Source organism: Mastigoproctus giganteus, chromosome 8 (assembly GCF_048544385.1).
Source record: "Mastigoproctus giganteus isolate SK-2022 chromosome 8, ASM4854438v1, whole genome shotgun sequence".
NCBI lineage: Eukaryota > Metazoa > Arthropoda > Arachnida > Uropygi > Thelyphonidae > Mastigoproctus > Mastigoproctus giganteus.
In genome coordinates, this window is record NC_143582.1 from 25,203,115 (window position 1) to 25,224,943 (window position 21,829).

General features: G+C 36.0%; 1 protein-coding gene across 2 annotated transcripts in view; it reads left to right on the forward strand.

Annotated features, from left to right (window-relative positions):
• Nucleotides 1-21,829, forward strand: part of GatA (glutamyl-tRNA(Gln) amidotransferase subunit A, mitochondrial) — an 85,534-nt gene that overhangs the window by 16,856 nt on the left and 46,849 nt on the right. For both annotated transcript variants that reach the window (XR_016547294.1, XM_090379745.1), the window contains exons 3-4: nt 2,582-2,777; nt 16,256-16,489. Coding sequence is in view for 1 of the 2 variants with exons in the window: in XM_090379745.1 (XP_090235871.1) it covers nt 2,582-2,777; nt 16,256-16,489 (430 nt within the window). In the remaining variant the exon portion in view is untranslated. The remainder of the gene's footprint in view (nt 1-2,581; nt 2,778-16,255; nt 16,490-21,829) is intronic.

Below are 21,829 nucleotides of genomic sequence, written 5' to 3' on the forward strand. Positions count from 1 at the left end.
TAGCACACGCTTCTTGATTGGACTGGGGTTCGAGCCCGTCACCACCAAATACGGAGGATGCGGGAAGGTCAGGGAATGACCACCGCATATCCCGGAGCAATATGGCCTTAGTTGCTAATGCTCCTAAAAACCAAACAACAATTACAATTACAACACACATTCAATTTCTGCTACTTGCCCTTTTCTGATACTGTATTTCCATATGCACTGTTCTTCTTCTTCTGAATTAGCAGTTGTAATTTCATCTCTTTCTCCAAAACCAGTTTGAACAGATGGCTTAACTGGAAAGCATCCATTCACAGTTTGACTCCAAACTCACTTTATATAATTTTTTCCTTTTCCTTATTTCTCCCTTTTACTTCTGTTCTTTGAAACATCCTTCTATTCCTTTTTATATATTTTCTAAAAAATTATCTAAAAATTACAATCTACTAGAAATTAAGGTTCATTGTCAACAAGTATCTGCTGTATTCACCTTAAACCTATACACAGTACTAGAGTACTAAAGGTTCTTTTTGTGTTTTGGGCGAAAAAAACAAGAACATTTTATTTTGACCAGAAAAAAATGTCTTGCTGTTCTAAACGGATATCAGCATTTTGTAAGATTTATAGTTTTGCTTTCTCCAATAAACGATGTTATCTGAAAAAGATTACATCAGTACCTGTCTTCATTGAATCAAGATATGAAATTTTGTGCCCTGCTGTTATTTAAGATATTCTGCCATGTGAGATTTATACATAATTTTCCATGTACTTAGATGCTATGTTGTTTTTGTTAGCAACTGTGAAGTAAGAATTACTTCATCAAGGGGAATGCCATAGATGAAGTAAACACTGGCAGTGAGCTAGATGATCTTGTAATAATTGAGAGTAAAGTGGAGGAGAAATTGTTGAAGATAAATACAAGAAAGGCACCCCTGGTGTGGATGGGAACTATCCAGTTATATTAAAGGAGGCAGCAAAGGAAGTAAGCAATCCGTTAGCCATAATTATGAGAGCTTCCTTGGGGACTCGGGAGGTACCCACAGACTGGAGATGTGCAAATGTAACCCCAATTCACAAAGGAGGATCAAAGGCTGACACAAGTAATTATAGACCTGTGAGTTTAACTTCTGTTCCAGGAAAATTAATGGAAGCACTGGTTAAAGAAGCACTGCAGGATCATCTTGACAAGAATTCAGTTATAGCTCAGACACATCATGGTTTTGTTAAGGGAAGGTCTTGCCTGACCAGATTGATCGGACACTATGATGTAGTCACAAAAGAATTGGATGCAGGGAATAACTTTGATATTATATATTTGGATCTTAGAAAGGCTTTTGCTGTTGCACATGGAAGACTGCTGCACAAATTGGAGCAGTGTGGCATTGGTGGCAAATTGTTGCTATGGATAAAGGGATGGTTGAGTGGCAGAAGACAGAGAGTGGTAATTAATGGACACTGCTCATCGTAGACTAATGTTATTAGTGGAGTCCCTCAGGGTTCAGTGTTGGGTCCATTGTTGTTTTCTGTATTTATAAATAATATTGATGATGGTATATCAAGCTTAATGTCCAAGTTTGCAGACAATACAAAGGTTGGCAGGGTTGTTAAGGATGCTACTGACGCTATGCTGCTGCAACAGGATCTGGAAAGGTTGAGCAGATGGGCTGAGAGGTGGCAAATGAAGTTTAACATTGACAAATGTAAAGTACTACATATGGGAAACAGCAACCCCAGAGCAACGTATCAACTCTGTGGTACTACACTGACAGTGGTAGAGAATGAAAAGGACCTGGGGGTAATTGTGCAGGCAGATATGAAGTTCTCTGAGCAGTGCAGATGGGCTGCAAGAGTATCTCATGGTGTCTTATCAATGATATACAGGAATTTTTCTAGGAGGGATAGGGAGGTGATTATTCCCTTGTATAAGGCAATGGTCAGGCCGCAGTACTGCAGTACTGCAGTACGTTGAGTACTGTATACAGGTCTGGAGGCCTCATTTCAAGAAGGATGTAGAGCTGCTGGAACAAGTACAGAGAAGGGCAACAAGGTTAGTGAAAGGAATGAAGGGTTGCTCTTACGAAGAAAGGCTTAAGTTTTGCAAATTACAGAGTCTGGAGATTAGGCACCGGCGAGGTGATCTGATAGAGGTGTACAAAGCCTTGACTGGTTTGAGCATGCTCAATGCTGATGGGATACTGCCTCTTGCTCAGAATAATCACCTGAGAGGGCATAAATTCAAATTGAGGAAAGACAGATGTAGGATAGATGTGCGGAAATTTGCCTTTAGCCAGCGGGTAGTTGGTTGGTGGAACAGACTTCCATCCCTTGTTGTGGAAGTTGATAGCCTAAATAAATTTAAGGCTCAGCTGGACAGGTATTTCGAACGAACGGAGGGGTGAGGTGGAAGGGGTTTTTTTTTTTTTTTTTGGCTGATGCTGCATAAGCTTGCTTTCTTGCATCATATGCCTCTACTAATGTTAATGCTAATGCTAACACCAGCAACATTACGTTGCTAATAGTTTAGAGCATTCATTTTTACTATGTATGTTTATTCCAGGTTTAAAATTTTTAAAATTGTTCTGCACATTCATTCCAGGTTTAAAAATAGGACCTATGGATGGAATTCCTGTAGCAGTGAAGGATAACTTTAATACCAGAGGAATTCGAACAACTTGTGCTTCAAAGATGTTATCCAATTATATTCCACCATACAGTGCCACAGTTTTTGAACGCCTTATGCAGCAAGGTGCAGTTCTGGTTGGTAAAACTAATATGGATGAATTTGGCATGGGGTAATTGCTTTAAGTTTTATATCTGTTAATTTAATAGATATATATTTTCCCACATCCTTCCCCTAAGTTAGTTGTAACTGCTTATTTGTTTTTGACTTGCGAAGGCCTATAAGGCCCTTTTAGTCATGGAAATAATAACCACTTTGAGTATACCCACTTGTTGATTATAAATTTAGTTCACAAATATTGAAATTGTAATCTCAGTTTCTCTTCCCCCTAAGAAAAAATTAATCCTCTTTTAAGAAATAAACTAGTCAAGTGCTTTATACACCACAATAAATATTTTAATAAATGAATATCATGTTACAAGTACAAGCCCTTGATCAGGTTCTTTTCCACATGCCGTTTAAAATTTCTTTTAATAACATTATTATAACCTTGTTTTTACTAACGTTTACTTATATATAGAACTTTTTACAGTGAGTTTTTATGTATAAATTTTGAAAATAATTCTTACAATTTCACATGACAGTTTCTACATATATACATTTTTGTATATTATACTACTTAATACTACAATTTAGGGAAGTAGATATGACACCCATATGTTGTGTTATCTGTAAATAATAATGTTTGCATGTGCTCATAGATGGCAGTAATTTGGGGAGAGTTAACATGTTCAGTCTTGCCTGTTTGTGCTTTATATCTTTATTTTTATAGCCTGTGGATAATATTCATTGATTTTTGCTTATTAGAATCAAAATTCAGTTTGCAAATGTGATCACTATAACCAGTACTTACTGTATATGATATCAAAATTATTTTTGCATCCAGTTTCTTTGTTACCGCATAATAATATCCAATCAGATTGGTCAGACAAGATCACTCCTTAACAAATCTATGCTGTAATTGCAATATAAGTGCATTCCTGTCCAGATGATTCTGCATTACTTCTTTAACCGGAGACGTCATTATTTTCCTTGGAACAGAGGTTAAGCTAAGGGGTCTGTAATTGCTCATGCCAAATTTTGATCCCCCTTTGTGTACTGGGGATAAATTGCACATCTCCTTTGCTGCCTCTTTTTGTATAATAAGGATAGGTCCCATTTATACCAGGTGCCTTTTTTATGTTCAGCTTCAACAATTCCCTTCCACTTTCCTCTCAGTTATCATAAAATCATTTAGCTTCCTGTTAGGTTTTGATCAACTTCTGGAATTCCCCTCCCTAAATAACTTCTCGTGTGAATGTAGATGCAAAATACCTATTCAGTTAGTCAGCAACCTGACCCAGCATTATCAACAGGTAAGCCATTGACATCAAGTAGCCCAATGTCATTCAACTGTTAATATAAGCACAGAAGTCATTGCTGCTGTGCTTTGCATTCTTTGTTAGAGACTTCTTCTAACCTGCTGTAGTGCTTGCTTGATTGCAGACTAGTTTATATCTACCATAGACTTTTTTTTTATCAGACTTTTGTATTATCTGATAATTTTTATGCATCCTATGCATGTTCCTTCTCTGCCACAAGTCTCATCAGTTCATTTGGCATTCATTTAGGTCTCAGCCTGGAATGGTATTTCTTAATTAGTATGAAAAGCCTGATAGCTTCTATGATTATCTCCCCAAATGCTTCCCATATAGAATTTGCTTTGGTAACATTATCAGGTGGTCCCACTTATAGAATTAAAAAACTGTTCAAAACCACTGTATTCACCCTTATGAAAGCAAAATCTTCCCTTTACCCTTAACAGAAGTTGTCTTTCAGTAAATTTTACCTCAGCACACTGTGATCACTGCCATCCAGAGGGTTTTTTACCTGCCAGTTCTTAATTCATGAAGAATCAATACGGATAATCAGATCAAGGGTTTTGCTTCCTCTTTATGCTTCCCTAATATGATGGAAAAAATAGTCATCCAATAATACTACTTAATGTATGTAGAACCATTATGTCGTTAGAATCTTGCTGCCATTGTTATAGTTATAGAGTGAGTGGTAGGGGAATTCAAAATTTTTAATTGTGTTAAATAGGCAGCTCTAAAGTTCGAATCACTTAGGTTGAATAATTTTGTTATCAATTATAATTAACTTATAACTTTGAAGTAAAATGGGTATAGCACAATACATATAATGCAAACTTGGTAGTGTGTTAGTATTATTTTTTGTGTAACTGGTATATTAATAAGGACATTCAAATTTTAATTATATATATAATTAATAACATAAACTTCATAGCATAACCAGTGCATATTGTTATTACTGCATTTTGAGTCAGTTTGGTGTGACATAAGCACTGGGAAAGCAAAAATGAGAGTAGGAGTGTGTTATAGGCCTAATGACCTTGAGTACAATGAACAGCTATACAGAAAAAAAGCGTGGGCCAGTAAATCAGAATGTCTTATAATGAGGGATTTTAACTTACCAGATATTGACTGCAACTTGTTGGTTGCTCACTACCATGAATAACAAGACTTTTATGGATTTATTGGATAACTATTTTCTACAGCAGCATGTTAGAGAGGCAACAGGAGAGAGCAAAACTCTTTATCTGATTATCAGCAGTGATCATTCATGCATTAAGAATCTGCAGACAAAAGAACCACTAGGTAGCAGTGATTGCTGTGTATTAATTTGGGATTTACTTAAAGATATAACTGCCATCAAGGGTAAAGAGAGGGGTTTTTGCTTTCTTAAAGGTGACTACAGTGGTGTCAAACAGTTTTTAAATTCTATACAGTAGGACCATCTGATAATGGTACCAACAGTAAATTCTAAATGGGAAGAATTCATGGAGGTAATCATAGAAAATACTAGGTTTTTCATACCAACTAAGAAATGCCATTTCAAGCTTAGAACTAAATGGATGTCAAATGAACTGATGAGACTTATGGCAGAGAAGGAAAATGCATGGAATACATAAAAATTATCAGGTGACACAAAAGTCTATGGTAGATATAAACTAGTCTGTAATCAAGTCAGAAAGGAGGTTATGCAAGCTAAGGCAGATTACAAGAATTCCCTGGCAAAGAATTTAAAGAACAGAAGCAAAGACTTCTGTACTTATATTAACAGTAGAAGGAAGGAGCTGAATGACATTGAGCCACCTGATGTCATTGATTTAACTGTTGATGATGCTGAGGCAAGTTGCTGACAAACTGAATAGGTATTTTACATCTACATTCACACATGAGGTATTCATTAGTGAAGGGGATACTGGAAGTTTATCAAACTCTTATCGGGGATCTAAATGATTTTCTAATAACTGAGAGGAAAGCGGAAGAGAAATTGTTGAAGTTAAATATAAGAAAGACATTGGGATGAACGGGTTCTATCCAATTATATTAAGGGAGGTAGTGAAGCAAGTAAGCAAATCTGTATCCATAATTATGAGAGCATCCTTGGATTCAGGGGAAGTCACCACAGACTGGAGTTGTGTGAATTTATCCCCAATTTACAAAGGGGAGAATCAAAGGGTGACACGAGTAATTACAGACCTGTTAGTTTAACTTCTGTTCCAGGGAAAATAATGGAGCGACTGGTTAAGGAAGTGATGGAAGATTATCTAGACAAGGTGGCTGCAATTATATTTCAGACAGCATGTGTTTGTTAAAGGGAAATCTTCTTTGACCAATTTGATTAGATACTACAATGTGGTCACAAAGGAACCGCATGGAAAAAATAAATTTGATATCATATACTTAGATTATTTCAGGAAAGCATTTGATAATGTTGCATTAAAGACTGCTGTACAAATTGGAGCAGTGTGGCATTAAAGGTAAGTTGCTGCTATGAATAAAGGGATGGTTGAGTGGGAAAAGACAGAGTGGTAATTAATGGACATTGCCCTTCATTGACTGTTATTAGTGGAGTCCCCAGGGTTCAGCATTAAGCCCATTGTTGTTGTTTTCTATATTTATCAATGATATTGGTGAAGGCATCAACTGCAGCCATTATCAATCCACTGCAGGATGCAAGCCTTCTCAACGATTCGTGTTGAGGGAAATTAACCATAATCTACCACACTGATCTAATGTAGGTTGGCAGATCGACTGTATATAGAAATCAGGGGCTTGAACCCCAGTCTACTCAAACAGCATGTTTTACTGCAGCACTACCACTCCTGACCACTCAGCTACATAGGCCTTCTGAAGGCATATAAGGCTTAATTTCCAAGTTTGCATACAATACAAAGTTGGCGGGGTGGTTAATAACAGTGTGCTACTGCAACAGGATCTAGAAAAATTAGCATTAGCAAAGGCACATGATGCAAGAAAGCAAACTTATATAGCATCAGCCAAAAAAAAAAAAAAAAAACACCCACCCTTATTTCACCTATCCACTCGCTCCAAATGTTTGTCAAGTTCTGCCTTGAATCTATTTAAGCTATCAACTTCAACAACAGATGGAAGTTTGCTCCAGCAATCAGCCACCCACTGGCTAAACTTCTGCACAGCTATTCTACAACTGTCTTTCCTCAATTTGAATTTATGCCCTCTCAGGCGATTATTCTGAACAAAAGGAAGAATCCCATCAGCATTGAGCATGCTCAAACCATTCAATGCTTTATACACCTCAATCAGATCACCTCGCAGGTGCCTAGTCTCCAGACACTGTAATTTGCAAAACTTAAGCCTTTCTTCGTAAGAGCAACCCTTTGTTCCATTCACTAATCTTGTTGCCCTTCTCTGTACTCGTTCCAACAGCTCTACATCCTTCTTAAAATGAGGTCTCCAGACCTGTATACAAGGTGTGGCCTGACCATTGCCTTACACGAGGGGATAATCACCTTATCTAGCATTAGGCAGATGGGCTGAGAAGTGGCAACTGTAGTTTAACATTGATAAATGCAAAGTACTGGATATGAGTAACAATAACCCCAGAGTAATGTACCAACTGTGTGGTGGTACTAGACTCAGGTTAGTGGAAAATGAAAGAGACCTGGGGGTAATTGTGTAGTCAAATATAAAGTTCTCTGAGCAGTGCAGACAGGCTGCTAGGACAGCTCATGGGGATTTGTCAAAGATATACAGGAATTTTGTGAGCAGGGATAAGGAAGTGATTATCCCATTATATAAGGCAATGGTTAGGACACATCTTGGGTAGTGCATACAGGTCCAGAGGCCTCATTTTAGAAAGCATCTGGAGCTGCTGGAATGAGTACAGAAAAGGGCAACGAGATTGGCAAGGAGAACAAAGATGTTCCCCTTTTAAGAAAAGCTTCAGCTGTGCAAATTGCAGTGTCTGTAGCCTAGGCACCTGTGCCTTGATCTGACTGAGATGTTTAAGGCTTTGAATGTATTGAGCAAGCTTAATGCTGATGGGATTTTTCCGGTTGCCTGACAAAAGCCCACAGAAAAATCCCCACTGTCATAAATGCTAACATGAAAAATACCCACACAGAAAATTGCTCACACAGATAAATGCTCACACGGAAGAATGCTCACATTATTACAAAAAGAAATTATTTTATATTTAAAAATGCAACAAAATGTTGAATTTATATATTTTATTTCTACTTCTATATGATATCTTTTAATATAACTTTTGATATTAAACTTTGATTTTAATATAAAATAGAATATTTGGATGTAAATGTTTGTAAGAGAAATTACAGGAAATAAAATGCTCTTGTTTTATTGCAACTAAAGCCTTTTATTTTATTTATAAATAATAAATTATTTTTTCTCTCTCTTACAAAGTGAACAGTCAACACTTTTTGGTTTTTTATCAACAAACAACCAATTCAGACATATTTCAGTGATTTATTTATTTGTCAAGGATTTGAATAGAATTTTCATTACTGTAAGTTAGCCAATCTCTGTAAGTATTTCAGTTTGTCTTCTACCTACTGATATTCCTGCACAAAAGTGGCAACCAAGTCATGCAGTGCATCACATCTTCTCTTTTTCACCTCTTCATATCTTCTCTTTTTCACTTCATATCTTTTCTTTTTCACCTGCCTGTGCATTAGCCAGTGTCATTCTGTGGCAAGCCAGATCCCTCTTCAGTCCATCAAACAAAAACCACACACACTGGGATGACTGCAGTTGAATAGGAAATTAAGTGCATTGTGAAATTCCTCACAGCAGTTTGTAGTTTTAGGCAACCATTCAAGAGCTGCATCATGATTCCATATTCTTATTGGAAACTGGGGATCTCTACTTGTTGCACCCTCAATTGTCATTCAGTTATGAAGACAAAAGATGGCAACGTAGTATAACAACCAACCAAACATTGTCATGATTCCTGTCCTCAAAAATCAGAAGGCAACGTTGCCAGAAGCAAAATGAAGCAGTACATGAGAGTAGTTAGTTCTATTCCTCATAATGTGATGAGGAATGTATTGTCAGAGTTGAGTAACGATGTACTGTACTGGCCCATATGCCCAAACAATCTTCTCTTGCGAGAAATCTCATTCACAGAAAAGACAGTCATTATTTGCCTAATCCAATAACAATAAATTTTGATATTCCTGAGAAGTACCGTCAACTGATACTTCATGATTCAGGTGTGGGTGATCCAAACAGAATTTTGGTTTTAGGTGATAAAGAACTCTTAGTTGAATTGAACAAAGATGACAATTAATGGAGATGGCACCTTTGATAAAGTTCCAAACGTGTTTTAACAACTGTACATGTGGCATGCCAAGTTTGGTAACTCGTATCTTCCATGTATTTACATTTTGTTACAGAAAAAGAACTTGGATACTTATAATGGAATGTTTGAAATCATGAAGCTGTTGGTTCCAAATCTGGTGCCTCAAAAGGTTTTAGTGGATTTTGAGAAAGCTTGCATGAATGCAGTGAGGAGTGCCTTTCCACATGCCAAGATCAAAGGGTGCTCTTTCCATCTGTGTCAGGGTCTCATCAATGTTGACTTGAAGACTGAATTTGAAACTGATATAAATACAAAAACTCAAACTGAAGTCTCTTGCTGCATTAACCTTTGTCCCAGTCCATGATCATGCTAATTTTACCACTTACACAGATGATATTAAGTTCTTCATCATCACAAAATGCCCCCAGTCTCTCCAGTCTATTACTGTGAGCTCCAACCGACAGCTACATGAACTGGAAAATTACCTTCGTGCAATTGGGCTCTCCATTAACAAAGAGAAAGCTTCACAACTCTCTATCATCAAGAAGAAAAATACCAATGATGTGAACATCGTTAAAAAGTCACCCAACATAAGGATTTGGGTGTTACCTGGGACAAAGACCTCACCTTCTTGCCTCACTTTAATGCCACTCAAATGAAAACATATTTGGCTTTATGGGCAGTAAAACAGGAGATATCCAACTTCCATAACCTGCACCTTATCATCAAATACATTCTTCGATGCACAATCCCAATTCCTTTATATGCCTCAACTATATGGTCCTCAGCACCCTCATCATACCAAACCAGGTTCCTTTCCGTGGAATACTGGATTTTGAAATGGCTAAATAGGGTTGCCTGGCTAACACCTACAATCTCAAAATCTGTTCTGGTCATCAATCTTAATATGCTTCCTTGGAAGTATCACATCATCTCTATGAACCTTCTTACCCTCTCTCAGCTTCTATCTGGAAAACTGAGCTCACCAGATATATGGGATATCATCACCAGACTGTCAGACAGGGGAAGATGCCAGACCAACACATCCCCATACAGATCAAAGCTGCGTAGCATGTCCTCCCTGGACAACACACATAACTCCTTCCAAATATTGAATAGATTAACCATAGACGTTGAGAAACTCTGCAAGGACAGAATCTACAGATCTTCCATTCTTGCAGACATGTATTGCCTCGTCATGCTCTAGGTGGACTCTCCGAGATGCTGTGCTATCCACGCTCTGTTGTATCTGTATATACTTTTATATGTTATATATTTATGTATCTTCACCAGAGTCTGTTTAAGGCCATGTATTGTATCTGGGCTCTGTATGTAACTCGTGTCCTCTGGCTGCGTAGCTGTAAAGGGACATTTCTTCAGAAATAAATTGATATTAATAATAATAGTGTGAGGAGTGTCTTTGATGAGCTTGCTGCCACATTTCCAGACAAAGATAGCTATAATGAGGCGCTCATGTACTTCTTTTCCACATACATTGAGGGTGCAGCAGGTAGAGATCCCCAGTTTCCAAAAAGAATATGGAATCATCATGATGCAGCTCTTGAACGGTCACCTAAAACTAGAAACTACCATGACGGATTTCACAATGCACTTAATTCCCTATTCCACTGCAGTCATCCCAACATGTGGTTTTTGTTTGATGGACTGAAGAGGGACCTGGCTTGCCAAAGATTGACACTGGCTAATGCATAGGCAGGTTCGTATAGAGGTGAAAAAGAGAAGATATGATGCACTGCATGACTTGGTTGCCACTTTTGTTCAGGAATATCAGCAGGTAGAAGACAAACTGAAATACTTGCAGAGATTGGCTAACTTACAGTAATGAAAATTCTATTCAAATCCTTGCCAAATAAATAAATCACTGAAATATGTCTGAATTGGTTGTTTGTTGATAAAAAATCCAAAAAACTAGCGCGAATTAAGGATGATTGCCAAAGAACTTGATGTGGAAACTATAAAGATTGGTCGGGTGTTCAGGCCATGATAAGTAGCTTGTAGCTTGCGAACGACAGTTGTGGATTGGAGGAATTATCCCGCTTTGTGCAAACATTTTGAATCAGAAGCTAAATATTCCGGATTATTAAATCGACTTTTAAATTGGAATTTCTTAACCATTTAGCACTAATGATTGACATCCTGCAGGAGCACTCTTACCTTTCAGGAGCTTTACAGAATCACAATGGTAAAAGCATGTAAATTAAATATTCAAACTATCAATGCTATTGGTAATTTGAAAAATTCTGAAGGAAATTATGAAGCTAAAATTGAGAGCATGTTGAAGTGGAAAGAATTTGAAGGAATCAAAATCGAAAGTAAAAAAATTACCTTGTGACAAGTTATTACATTCATTGTTTTATCCTTAAAGGATAAGTTATCAATGCAACAGGGTGATTTTAAATTAAATAAAGAAAATAAAGATACCATTGAAATAAATTTTAAACATGCGCTACCCGAAATTGTGAATATGAAAGAACTTTCGTCTCGGTGGCAAGATGGTGAAAACCAAATATGAAATTTAAGTTTTCTGATAAAATATGAAATAAAAATTAATGATTTTAGAGATTTTGTCAAAGACAGTTTATCTTTAAAATCGAGTGAAATTCCCTTTTCAATTAAGAAAACCAGAAAATATCTTTGAAACCATTGCGATTAGCAGTGCTGAAGCTGATTTCAGCTTTCAGTTTAATGAATAATATTATGACAATTAAACACGTTGCAGATTATGATGACCATACATCTAAATTATTATTATTATTAGCAGCTATATGGTGTAAGGAAGCCTGAGGCTTATGCTGCACCAGCCAAAACAAAAAATTCTCGAGTTACCCTAAGAGAGAGCGGCAAAAGTAGAAGGGAAAGAGAAGAGATAATGATATCTAGCTCAGGACCCTGGGTGTGCCAAGCCCACCAGATGTGAGCCCCCCTGGGGTTTTATGGAAAACCATTGCTTCAATTTGATCCTGATCATTACATCAAATCATTCCACTGTAATCATCGCTCAGCTATTGAGCAAAGCAGTAGATCAACAACAAATATTAATAAAGAAGTACATTTTATATGGCAATTTTTAGAATAAATTTTTCTTGAATATTTGTAAAATAATTTTTTTTTCATGTAATCTGTGATTTTTTGTGTACTTTTTTTTGTTTTTTATGTAATATTTGTTTTTATATTGTGGAATGTTTTGTGATAGTTTTTATGTTATTTGTGATATAGAAAATATTTCAAGTTATTTTTCATTCGCAATATTAAAATTTTATCATGAAAAAAATGTATCCATTATATTTCCCTAGTTGTTTAAAAAATACGAATAAATAAGTTGCGTATGTACCGAGCATGCGTGGTAGATGGTTTATGCAAAACATCCTTCGCGTTTTTTAGGTATTTTAATTTGTATATATTGATTATGAAATAAAAGAGATTTTTTATTGTAAATATTTTATTGAGCATTCACAGATTTTTATAATTTCTGGAAGATAAGGTACAATGGATTTATGATAACTTAAGTACGAGATGTATACTTGTGAGTGCAACATATCTAAATATCTCTGTAAAACAGCACCGATTGATGTACCGATCTTGTAGTTGAAACGACATATGCAGCTGTTAGGGGAACCTAACAATGGAATGTAACGAAAATGCGAGACGAAAAAAGAAATTGTTGACAAATATTTGTATTGTTGCAATTATACTTACTGCAGTAGTAACTTCAGGAAGCATGGTTGTGATGTCATACTATTCTAAAAAGTTAGAACTCCAGACACTGTCGTATCCAGTTATCATCGTTAGGCAAGGCGTGACGACCAGGTTTTTAAGTTTTTTTTTTTTTTTTTTTAGATAGACCTAGGAATGTTTTACATATTCACTTATACGCATGGTTAAGGGGGTAATAAGCCACATATGTCCACCCACCCCCCCTAAATCCGCCCCTGACTCCAGATATCATAACGGTCACGAAAAACACGTCACGTGCTCTAATCACACTACTGGTAGTGTGATTAAAGGAAGGAAGCTCCTCTGGTGGAAGCCGCAGATAATGTCACTTCCGTGACCGATCAAATTTACTCAGTAGAAAGTTGGAAAAACTGCAAGCTCATTGTTAAAATATTCACAGCTCACCACTGGCCTTACTAAAATAAACTTCCTAGCTAAAACAAGGAAATATATGCCAACCTACATGATCAGAATCTATGGGTTGCTTGTTTACCACAATTTAAAACCTACAATTCCACTACTAGTTATGTAATACTATATTCGTGCCAAATCACTGATATAAAAGCTCTATGATTATTAATGTTGTACGTTACATACCACATGATGAAATTAAGTATTAAAATTATTATTAAATCTCCAATGGGGCAAAGATAACTGTTAATTTCAATTCTTCTATAACTCAGTTCTGCCTTATATCTCACAAAAAAGGGTCTACTGCTCCACTGTTTGTCTTCAGCAACACTCAGATTCTTAGACAAGATCACATCTCTATTAAGAATTAACCCGACTTCTAATCTCGCGTGGCATAAGCATATTATAAATATTGTTTCCTCTGCATCTAAAAAACTAGGTTTTTTCTTTTGCTCCTGGAATTAGTCCTCTTCTAAACAACTACTCACTCTGTACAAATCTCAAATTCACCCTGCCATGGAATTTTTTTTTTGTCCTCGCCTTTTCCAATTATTATATGGGGTCAGCATTTTTATTGTTTTGGCATGCAATTTTTATGGCCGGATGCCCTTCCTGATGCCAACCCTCACCCTTTATCCGGGCTGGGGATATGCGGTGGTCATTCCCTGACCTTCCGCATCCTCTGTATTTGGTGGTCATGGGCTCGAACCCCAGTCTAATCAAGAAGCATGTGCTACACACTACTGCTCCTGCCCACCTGGCTACAGAGGCGCCCCACCCTGCCATGGAATATTGTTCCTATATCTGGGGGTGGTGCACCTAAAACCTCTCTCAGGCTTCTAGACTCTATTCAAAAGAGAGCAGTCAGGTTAATTAATGACCCATCTCTTAGTCTCTCCACTCTGTCTCATAGATGTTCTTTTTCTGCTGCATGCCTTTTCTGTAGATAGTTCCATGGGCGCTGTTCTTCTGAATTGGTTTTATAATTCTCCTCTCTCTTCCAAATCAGGCAGCATCCATCCAACTTCAAACTCAGAGAACCAATATTTCTTCTTCCTCGTTCATTCTTTCACCTTACATTTTTCTGGAACAACCTAACTTCACACATGTATTTCCTGAAAATTACAATATTCAGAAATTCAGTCTAATGTCAACAGGTATCTTTTATCTTCTCGACCTTCAACTCATGCATGGTACCAAGTACTACTTAGAAACTCACCATGGGAAAAAACTTTTTTAAATAAACCAGCTGATTATTATTTGTACCAGCATGTTAGAGAAAGTACTAGGGGTGAGAATATTCTTGACCTCATCGTTACTAACAAATCAGATGACATCACAGGGCTTAAAATACAGAAACCACTGTCAGGAAGTGATCACGCAATTATCAGTTGGAAGATGAAGAAAAATGTTGAAGATGTTGCAGTAGTTAAAGATAAGGGCACACTGGTTTTAACTTTAGAATAGGGGACTATGACAGTTTAAGGTGAATATGGCATCTGTGAATTGGGCAGATTGCAAAGGAATGAATTATGGAATACTTTTAAATTCATAGAATACTTTTAAAGAAAAAATCCAGAAGCCACAAACATATACATACCTTTAAGAAAATATTGCAGGAGGAGGATGCCAAAATGGATAATGGCAGTGTATCGCCAATACATAAAAGTGGTTCTAAAAGTGAAGTTGGTAACTACAGACTGGTTAGTCTGACTTCAGTTGTAGGAAAAATCTTAGAGGCAGTGAGTAAGAGTGCAGTCAAGGGACATTTAAACAGATATGGCATGGCTTTGTTAAGGGAAAATCATGCTTAACTAACTTAGTAGGCTATTTTGACGCTGTGGCAACTATTTCTTCTTGAAGATAAACCTGTTTGTTCAACTTTGACAGATTCTCAACCTTTATGGAAATGTTTCATCTATCTAAAAGCAGCAGCCTTCCTTGAACAAGTATCACCAAATTCATTTCTTAACATTTGGAAGATTTCTGCTCCATTTTCCCCATCCTTGCAGAGCTTCATGTACACATGTTTTTCCATTTTTGTATCCATTACGATTGTGACAGAATCCTATGATACACATCAATTTCAATGTACACTGTTCATTACTGATTTGGTGGAATGGGAAGTGGCTGGAAACTTGCACTTATCTTCTTGATTCTCTACCCTTCTGTTGTAATAAATAGTCTTAGACTAATTTGATCAGACTTTGTGTAATTGTCTGTAACCATCACATTATTTGAGAAGAAATTTTGTCCTAAATCATGAATAGGTACAATTTGGCTCAAGTATCTATTATATCAATAAATATCTAACACAGTGGAACTATAAATGAAGAAAGGGAGACAACCAAATACAGTGGCTTCGCAGTCAGCAGGATTGCTTTAATCTGGGTCAGGTATACTTAAGAATGTGATTAACGTTGTACCTAAATAAGAATCGTCATATATATAATATTTTCTGCTTACTTCATATGAAAAATTGCTTGCTTTTAACAAAAATATGTAGTATATCATTTGATAGTGATAAGAATCTTTTTAATTATATTTTTGCATAAAATTTTTATACATATTCATTTTAGTACAAATGAATTTAATAATTTTTTTAAATTTTGTAAAAGTCAAGGTGGAAGTAGAGAACCTAATTTTCCATATTCACAGATTATCTTGGATGATCTATGCATATGGTTGTTCAAGTTAGTGTATTAAATCAGTACTCTAGCTTGTTAAGAAATAGAGAAATATTATCTACAGTATGAATAGAGAATAACTATTCTTTTATTATTTTTTTTTCTATAGCTCTGGTGCTGTTGATTCATTTTTTGGCCCAGTTAAAAATCCTTGGCTGTCAGATTTAACATACTCTGTCAAGACGAAAACATTTGTGAAGCAGAGAGTAGAGCAGTCAGATAAAAATCCATTTAGGAAAAGACAAGATTTAACTCCAACTGTCAGTAGTTGTGATGATTGGTATGTTTCTGGTGGTAGTTCAGGAGGTAGTGCAGTAGCTGTGGCAACAGGATGCTGCTTTGCGTAAGTTTTCAGTTAATAAATGTTGAAAGAAAATAAATATAATAGAAAATATAGTAAAGATTAGGGTTTGAGATTAAACCATATTACTATGGGTTACAATTATGAGTTGGAAGAATGAAAGTAAGTTACTTTTTTTTTTTTTTTTTTTAGACAGTTTATTTTATGCCATTAATTCATGAGTTATTTCTTGTTTATTAATTTTCTTTCCTTTAAGACATTTCTGTTGTGGCTAGTTTGTTCACCCAGTTTTTGCATTCATTATACAAACAGATCATATAAGTAGTAGTGGTGCCGATACTTTTATCTTTAAATGCTGTTTGAGAGAAAGGGTATAACAGAACATTCATATTTAAGTAAAATAATAAAAATTAAGATCATTTTACAAATATACAGTATACAGTAGACTCTGATTATTCAGGGTGGTTTAGAAATAAATTTTCTTGGATAATCTGCAAATTGAAAGGAAAATTCATAACAGAGAATAAGTCAAAAAGTATATTTACATATATATTCATATTTATAAAATTATACTACAGCCTACTATTCATATTTATAAGTATGCTAAATTTTATGTAAAATCTTAGTAGATCACATAAAGATCACACAAAATTTAATTTAATACATATATATATTTTTTTGAAAAATGGAAAGCAAAGTTTGCTTTTTCGCCTTCACTGGCCTGTGAAAATGGCGAGTTACCTACTGAAATTACTTACTGCATAACTTTTGAAGCAGTATCTTGTTAGCAAAAGCAGTTTTGTTTCTTGTTGTTCCAGTAGTCAAGTTGAGAGACCTCCCAGGAAACAAAGCAAGATTAACTGGGACTATAGAGACCTCGGTTAATCTGCAACCCATTTAATCTGCTTCTAAATAATCAGCAGTCTACCATACTGGCTAATATTAAATATTAATTTTTGATACTCTGCCAAGGTATTGGAGAAAAGAGTTTCTTTTGTCTCTACTTTGACTGAAACTATTTATGAATAGCATTAGCTTTTCGATTTCACAGTATTTTATTCTTAGAGTTACACCGATTTTATATTGACTCATTAATGTTGTGTGTTCTGATAATTATAAATTTGTGCATGTTAATTTTATGTACTTGTGATTTATTTAAATTATTCAAATGTAGTTTTAATTACTGAAAGTTGATGAATTAAATCTTAATATAATAATGTGGATCTACTAATATTTAATATTTTTGTCATCCTGTTTGATACTCTAAAATAATCACTTTTTAAAATAATGTTTGTGCTATAGAGACTCATATAGAGACTGTATATGTGAGGGTTGTAAAATTAAACATGTTCAGTGCATAATATTTGCTCTTTGTTATATTTGTGCATGCCAACTGTAATATAGTTTGAACCTGTGGGATTTCTTACATTTGAGAATTCCAGGTCATTTTCTTATAGCTTTTCAAATAGGTGTTATATCTGTGGATCAGCATGCAGTGATTCAATCATTAATTGCTAATGGGCAATAACATAAGAAACTCATAACAGAATTTTGAATATATATATATATATATGGTGAAAGTTGCAATAAAAAAGCTGCTACCGTAGGGTGGTCTAGAAAGTGTGAGCCTTCAAGAATGAAAAAACATCAATCCCAGATTTATGCAGGGAAAGTTATGATAACCATTTCCTTTGACCACTATGGTCTTTTCTGTTATATTTTAAGGAACCTAATGTTAACATGAACTTGGAATGGTATACTGAAACTTTTAACTGCCTGTGCTGCAGCATCAAATGGAAGAAACTGGGGGGGGGGACAAAAAGAATCACTCTGCTTCTCGATAATATATTGCTATTTTGATTCAGCCCTGACTTCAAAAGGCTTTTAAAATTGTTTCTTGGATCCTGAAGTTGAAATACCTTTTGAAGAATAGCCAAATAGCTGTTAATAGCCAAAATAACTTTTTTGATGGAATATATAGATTAGAGAAAGCAGTGGGATGCATTTCTAAATAAATGGTAAAGTTGATTTTTTTTAAATTTTCAAAAATGAAATTTTTTGAAAGCCTTAAACGTGTTTTAATTGAACATCCCTCATATAGTATTGATAATAAATATATATTCATTGTTTTATATCATAGTGTCTTTTAATAATACTAAATACAGTTTTAAATTTAAAAAATTATACTACCAGGAATTTGAATAATACTTGAAATATGCCTCAGTGTATTTTATTTTATATTCAATATAAAATAAAATACAATGATAAAATGATAAAGTTAAAAGTGATAAAAAATAAATATATATAAATATTATGAAGTTAAAATTTATAAAAATAAATATATATACATATATATAAATATTATGAAGGTTAAAAGTAATAACACAATACTGAAACTTTCAGCTGCGACCACTTCCTTTGTCAACAGTGGAATTTGTCAGTCATGGTACATCCTGAAATAATAGTAGCAGGATCGTGACTTGGTATATGTTACTAAAAGAACATGGGAATTAGTCTCCACATGTTCACAAAACTGAAAATTGCCCAGGAGCATGTCAGGTGAAACTATTCATCCTATTCAAGGATCATGGTCTCGAAAAAGGGATGAATGCAGACTCCCCATCTCATCTCCATTAATGGTGTTATATTCTGAAGAACAGATTCTTAAGCTCTCAAGCCATTTCCACTGTTATTTGTGTTCTCTAGAGAAATTTGATAATCTTCTTCCCAAAAGTGCTCAGCCACAGCAGATTTCTCATAATCAGCAAAATCTATTTGCTTATACAGTGGATTCCGGTTATTTGGGCCACCGGTTAATCGGGGCAGCCGTTTATTTGGGGCAAATCTTAAAAAACAAAAACCAATCGAGAAAATAGCCAAGGTTTACTTCGCTTAATTGGGACAAAATGCCGTTTAATTGGGGCAGGAGACCTCGGCACTGGAGATTACCCTACGATTGTCTCCGACCGTACCACATAGTTCGGTCGAATTTCTGGAGGTCACAACCATAAAACAATAAAAACAATTAGCAGTCACCTGTTTATTGGGCTTTTCTGTTGGTGCAATCTATCATAAACGGACAGTAAACTCGATCTTATTGAATTTGCGGTAATACCGACAGCTGGAATTCTGTGGGTTATTATGGTAAAATGTGTTTACACTTCCATGGAATCTTCAATCGTATAAAAAAAATAATTTTCAGAATCTTCTCTTCATTCCTATTTTTAAAGCTTCGTAATTTGTTACTCCGTTCTCACTTGCGCGTGTTGTGTTACTTGCAATTTGTGTGTGCCGTGTCCTTTGTTATTGATTGCTTATCTTATTACTGTTTTAAATTTTAACCCCCACCCGGGCCCCGAGTGCCAAGCGATAGTGACAAGCGATTTTCTCAGTGATTTATATAGAGTGCTCTTATTAAAGAAAAAGTTTTCTTTGTTTTCTAGTGTCTTTTTCTATTTCATTTACTTCCAGTTGTTCTGTGCTTAAAGTATTAAGTAAGAACACAGAAAGGAAAGCAACCTTTCTTTATTTAGTATATATATATATATTACTAATAACAAACAACTAACTTCTACAACTGCTTGGTCACTGGTGGCACCGCTCCTGCCTCCACGTGGCGGGGCCGGTAACCTGGGGGATAAGACAACCCCCGGGGCTAAAAGGAGCAGATATGGAAACAAGTGATTTTCCACGCTTAGAGCCGAAGAGCTCTCAATTAAATGACACACACGACACTGACCATGACTCCTCTATCTCGAAGAGAATGAAGAAAGACAGTGGCAGACAGGAATTACCAGCCTTCCTGATTATACATTCTCTGTCAACGCAACCTGTCGGCAAGCTCTCCCCATTCACCATTCAGAGATGCCTCGAACATGCTGCAGGTTCACCAAAAATGGTGAAACGTCTTCAATCCGGAGATTTGTTAATAGAGACCACCAATTCTAGACATTCTGAGCTACTACTACGTCTCACATCCTTGAGTGGAATCCCAGTTCAAATCACACCACACAACACCCTCAACTCTTCAAAGGGAGTGATCACTGAATGGGATTTATTGAACGTCCCCGAAGATGAAATAGTTCAAGAACTTAAAGAACAAAATGTCACTCAAGCAAAAAGGATCATGATCCGAAAAGATGGCAATTTAGTCCCTACCCGGAGTATAATTTTAACATTCAGTTCTCCAAATCTACCATCTTCAGTCAAGGCAGGGTATTTAAACTGTTGCGTTCGGCCCTATATCCCGAACCCTCTAAGATGCTTTAAATGCCAGAAATTTGGCCATTCCCAGATAGCATGCCGTGGAGATGCAACTTGTGCAAACTGTGGATGTAAAACCCATACACAAACAGAATGTAAGGCGCCAACTCCACAGTGTCCAAATTGCAAAGGCAACCATCCCGCTTATTCCAAAGACTGCGACCTCTGGAAGTTGGGGAAAAAAATACAAAAATATAAAATTGAAAATAAGGTTTCCTATCAAGAGGCAAGAAAACAAGTAAAATTAAGTATGCCAAAACACACCTATGCTACTGCTACTCACAGTCACCAATCAGTAGCATGTCAGACTGAAGTGACCATTCCTCCAGACACATCGATCTCCAACTGGGCTCGGTTAGTCCTCTCTGTTGAACAACCATCCCCACCAAACGTAGTAGACCAATGCAGCAATACACCACTAACAGTTCCATCCCAGAGACCTCCCCGTTGTCAAGCAGTAGATAAATTACAGAAATCAGATCCTGTTGAGGCAAAGCAATCTCATATATCAAGCATGGACACTGATGACATAACTAATCAAGATCTGCTTGAAATACATGCAGATGGAGATATGGAAGAAAGCAATGACTCAGAACGCCCTAATTTTTTAAGAAAAGAAAAATCAAAACTCGAAAGAGGTAAACAAGCCACCCACAAAAAACAGACAGACTCAACTTCCTCCCACAGAACTAAATAATGGAACAGATCTTACAGTGGAATTGCAGAGGTTTCCGCAGCAGTATTGACGATATTTATGAATTAATTCACCATTTTAAACCCGCTGCTATGTGCTTACAAGAAACAAATTTAACACCAAAAATCTCCGTTTCAGTCAAAAATTATACCATCTTCAGAAAAGATCGATCTGAAACTAACAGTCCTCATGGAGGAGTAGCTGTACTTGTGGAATCAAGAGTCCCTTCCAGGCACATTCCTTTGAAAACACCATTAGAAGCAGTTGCAACGCGTATAGTTATCGGTATCACATTGACAGTGGTCTCTATATATCTTCCACCAAACCATCCATGCACATTTCAAGATCTGGAAAACCTTATTTCTCAATTACCATCTCCGATCTGTCTATTAGGCGATTTTAATGGACATCATCCATTGTGGGGT